At 51.9% G+C, this 5,000-nt stretch overlaps 1 protein-coding gene across 1 annotated transcript in view; it reads left to right on the top strand.

Moving 5' to 3' along the window:
- Window positions 1-154: 154 nt before the first annotated feature.
- znf423 (zinc finger protein 423) overlaps window positions 155-5,000 on the top strand; it is a gene marked incomplete at both ends in the record, with an annotated part of 58,779 nt that continues 53,933 nt past the window's right edge. Inside the window, 2 exons of the mRNA XM_083663838.1 lie at window positions 155-274; window positions 1,154-1,328. Coding sequence (XP_083519964.1) covers window positions 155-274; window positions 1,154-1,328 — 295 coding nt within the window. The remainder of the gene's footprint in view (window positions 275-1,153; window positions 1,329-5,000) is intronic.

Below are 5,000 nucleotides of genomic sequence, written 5' to 3'. Positions count from 1 at the left end.
ACAGAAAGGTGGAGGTCTGGGGCTCATGGACAGACAGAAAGGTGGAGGTCTGGGGCTCATGGCCAGACAGAAAGGTGGAGGTCTGGGGCCATGGACAGACAGAAAGGTGGAGGTCTGAGGCCATGGACAGACAGAAAGGTGGAGGTCTGGGCTCATGGACAGACAGAAAGGTGGAGGTCTGGGGCTCATGGACAGACAGAAAGGTGGAGGTCTGAGGCTCATGGACAGACAGAAAGGTGGAGGTCTGGGGCCATGGACAGACAGAAAGGTGGAGGTCTGAGGCCATGGACAGACAGAAAGGTGGAGGTCTGAGGCCATGGACAGACAGAAAGGTGGAGGTCTGAGGCCATGGACAGACAGAAAGGTGGAGGTCTGGGGCCATGGACAGACAGAAAGGTGGAGGTCTGAGGCCATGGACAGACAGAAAGGTGGAGGTCTGGGGCCATGGACAGACAGAAAGGTGGAGGTCTGAGGCCATGGACAGACAGAAAGGTGGAGGTCTGGGCTCATGGACAGACAGAAAGGTGGAGGTCTGGGCTCATGGACAGACAGAAAGGTGGAGGTCTGAGGCCATGGACAGACAGAAAGGTGGAGGTCTGGGGCTCATGGACAGACAGAAAGCTGGAAATGAGGTGGGCATGCTCGAGGAGAGGAGGAGGACAAGAGACTTGAAACTAAACCAATGCATTCAAGAAGGTTCATATTGACAAGAAAACTCTGCTTTTCTTCACAACATTAGCTGGCTTTACATGGAGTTATTGATCATTGAAATGCCTCATGTAACTACCTCAAACGGATCAGAACATTAATAGCCCAATCCAGATTACATTTCATGCAGGATGAAAGTGGTGCTATAAACCTTCCTTAATCCATTCAGGGGACTTAATTTATCAACACGTTTGTCTATTTGTGTGTACCTTTCCATGTCAAATAATACAAACTAATATTCAAATCAGAATCAGAATCAGCTTTATTGGCCAAGTATGTAGACATACAAGGAATGTGACTCTGGTATAGGTTGCCAGGCCACAAGAGGGGGCCAGTGAGCTCTCCCCAAATGGGTGTCATTATGATTGGGGCTGTCCCAGTCTCCAGCATTGGTCCAGATGGGACAGTGACATCATGCCCTGAAAGCACTGACACTTGACACCAGCCCACGGGCTCCAGGGAACAGAACCCTGCCGGACAGACGGGCTCCAGGGAACAGAACCCTGCCGGACAGACGGGCTCCAGGGAACAGAACCCTGCCGGACAGACCGGCTCCAGGGAACAGAACCCTGCCGGACAGACCGGCTCCAGGGAACAGAACCCTGCCAGACAGACTAAATGTCTCTCATTCCAGATTATTTGGGAATTTGAAATATCATCGAAGTCATTAACTGTAAGCAAATTACATTAGTTTATTAATCACTACAATTAAAGATGCAATCTGTAAACTTAAGTCAGAATATTACATTCAATGATCTAAAAATGAGTAGACTTGTGTCATACACTTTTTGTTGTTGTCTGCTTACATTAACGTAAATGTTTTCAACAATGTTCCAACCCAGAGAAATCCTCAATTCTATTCAAAGACACTGAGTGTTTCACATGGTCGCATGTAGATGACGTCATCACCTCTTTCCCGAAAACGCTGATAAAAGGAACTAAGGAGAAACGTTCCTACCGAAGGAGGAGCGGGGACACAAAACACCAGTGCACAGCTCACGCTCAGGACCTTGCTGCCTCCCCGCTGTAGACAGACAGACAGACAGACAGACAGAGACACAGACAGACAGACAGACAGACAGAGAGACAGACAGACAGACAGAGAGACAGACAGACAGACACACAGACAGACACACAGACAGACAGACAGTCAGTCAGTCAGACAGACAGACAGACAGACAGACAGACAGACAGTCAGACAGACACACAGACAGACAGTCAGTCAGACAGTCAGTCAGTCAGACAGTCAGACAGACAGACAGAGATCAGCATGTGTGTCTCTTCATTAGAGTGTTTCACCAAGGCTGTGTCCTCTACATGCTGCCTCGCTGTCTGGCCTATTAGAGAGACACACGAGGTGTGTGTGTCTGTGTGTGTGTGCGTGTGCGTGTGTGTGTGTGTGTGTGTGCGTGCGTGTGTCGTCCGTCGTGTCAGGTGGACTCAGGCGGTCCATTTGCTTCCATGCGTTGTGTTGTTTTCCATGTCCCATCACATCACAGACTCTGGGTTCTACTGTTCTGTTCTGTCCTCTCCTCTTTTCCTGCTCCCCTTTCATCCTCTCATCACTTCCCTCTCCTTTCAGAGTCACTTCAGAGTCTGTCCATCTGGAGCTCCTCCCTCCCTCCCTCCCTCGCTCAGGCCGGGACACGGGGGTGAAGGCCAGCAGCGGCGGGGGGGAGGCGGGCGATGGGATGGATGTCAGTGCTGTAATGAGTAACAACATGAAAGCTGATGGAGGGAGGAGAGAGACAGAGACACAAGAGTTAGAGAGAGTGCTGGGGACAGGGGGGGGGGGGAGAGACTGCTGGGGAGAGAGAGAGAGAGAGAGACTGCTGGGGAGAGAGAGGGGGGGGGAGAGGGAGAGAGACTGCTGGGGAGAGAGAGGGAGAGAGACTGCTGGGGAGAGAGAGGGAGAGAGACTGCTGGGGAGAGAGAGGGAGAGAGACTGCTGGGGAGAGAGAGAGGGGGGGGGGAGAGGGAGAGAGACTGTGGAGTCAGAGATAAAGAGAGAGCAGCGCTGCTGGGACCCCGTGCTGCTCCGCTCCTCTCTGGCTCGTTTCCTACGCCAAAGAGGAGAGAGGAGGAGACGGGGTACCAGCAGCGTGCGTCGGCGTCCACCCGCCCGCTCCTGCCATCTTTCTTTCTTTCAACTGCATTTTCTCTCTCCCTCCCCATTCTCTCCTCTCCTCCCCTCCCCTCCTCTCTCCTCTTGTTTCCTCTCCTCCCCATCCTCTCCTCCCCTCCCCTCCTCTCCTCTCGAGGATTCTTTCTCTAATTTAACTTTTCATTGAAATTTTCTCCGCTGCCCCCCTCCCCCTCCCCCTCCCCCCCCCCCCCCTCCCCCTCCCCCTCCCCCTCCCCCTCCCCTCCCTCCAGCCTCTCTCCCAGTTTGCCGTTCAGCCTTGTCTTGCCAGGTCCCCTCGCGGCCCACTGACAAAGGCGCCGTTAAAAAGCCGTGTGATCCTCCATTTTAGCGCCAGCCACGCTAGTCAAAGGATTAAGAGTCTTTAATGACGCTAATCTCTCCTCCCCTCCTTTCTCACCCCCACCCCTCTCCCCCACCCCCCTCCTCTTTCCCCCACCCCCTCCTCTCTCCCCCACCCCCTCCTCTTTCCCCCACTTCTCAAGTGATCTCTCCCTCTCGCTCTGTCTGAATCGTCTCTGTCTCTCTCCCAGTTCAATCTCTTTCTCCTCTCTGTCTGTTACTATTGAATACATTGAGGCGGTGCCTCGTCATAGACGCGTGGTCAATGTGTCAGCATGGGGGAAATCCTCCCCTTCTCCCCAGCATAGTTAGCATTAGCTGCTAGCCCAGCCCAGAGAGTGGTGCCAGCGCAGGTCCAAAATGTGTAACTCAGTAGCCAATGAATACTAGCCAGGAAGAGGGTTCATGCTATGTCTCCAGTACTGACTCAGTGTTTGAGTTGTACCATGTCTCCAGTACTAGGGATGCAACGGTATGAGGTTTTGACGGTATGATAACCTTGGACAAAATACCACGGTTTCACGGTATCGCGGTATTGCGGACCATTTGTGTTTTTACAATAGCCGAAATGTCTCCCCCTCTTCCTACCTCCCTCCCTCCCTCTCTATCTCTCTCTGTCTCTCTCTCTCTGTGTCTGTCTCCCCCTCTTCCTCCCTCCCTCCCTCTCTATCTCTCTCTGTCTCTCTCCCTCCCTCCCGTCTCTCTCTCTCTGTCTGTATCCCTCCCGCCCTCCCTCCCCCTCTTTCTATCTCTGTGTCTGTCTAACCCTTCCGCTCTCCCTCTCTGTGTCTGTCTCCCCCTCTCCCTCCCTCCCTCCCTCTCTCTCTATCTCTCTCTCTCTCTGTCTGTCTCCCCCTCTCCCTCCCTCCCTCCCTCCCTCTCTCTCTCTGTGTCTGTCTCCCCCTCTCCCTCCCTCCCTCTCTCTCTCTGTGTCTGTCTCCCCCTCTCCCTCCCTCCCTCCCTCCCTCCCTCCCTCTCTCTCTGTGTCTGTCTCCCCCTCTCCCTCCCTCTCTCTCTCTGTCTGTCTCTCCTTGCTCTTAGGCTTCATGTTGATATCTCTATTCCATATATTTTCTTAAGCCTGCTTTATTTTCCTTCTTGCTTCCAGTCAAATTTATAATTCATGCTTTTACTTACTTTATTTTTTTACCCACAACCCCCTGCAGAGTTCTATTTGCTCATCGCAGCGCCTACATTTTCCCGCCGATCGATTCATCACAAGGATCTGTGTTCCACCCCCTTTCTGCTGGGCCTAATACACTAGACACACACACACACACACACACACACACACACACACACACACACACACACACACACACCTACACACACACACACACACACACAGACACACACACACACACACACACTCTCACACACACACACACACACACACACACACACACACACACACACACACACACACACACACAGAGCGAGAGACACACACCGTTGCGGTAGGAGTTGGAGGTAAAATGATGTGTGCTTTGGAGAGATTTCTAAAATTATCAGGAGAAGCTTCTCTACCACACGTGTTCATGTGTGTGTATGTTCATGTGTGTGTATGTTCATGTGTGTGTATGTTCATGTGTGTGTATATTAATGTGTGTGTATGTTCATGTGTGTGTATGTTGTTCATGTGTGTGTATGTTCAGTGTTTACATAGGGTAAAACACTGGCCTGTAGCTTGTGATGGATAGATACTGGCATAGCTGTTTCCCTCTTTTCTCCTCTCTGTCTCTCTGGTTCTATCTCTCTCTGGCCTCCGTCTTTTCTCCCTCTGATGTGTTGCTAAAGAAGCAAATCA

Source organism: Poromitra crassiceps, assembly GCF_964638095.1.
Source record: "Poromitra crassiceps genome assembly, contig: HAP1_SCAFFOLD_393, whole genome shotgun sequence".
Classification (NCBI taxonomy): domain Eukaryota; kingdom Metazoa; phylum Chordata; class Actinopteri; order Beryciformes; family Melamphaidae; genus Poromitra; species Poromitra crassiceps.
Note: the sequence above shows the minus strand (reverse complement) of the source record. Positions and strands in the feature narration are given on the sequence as shown.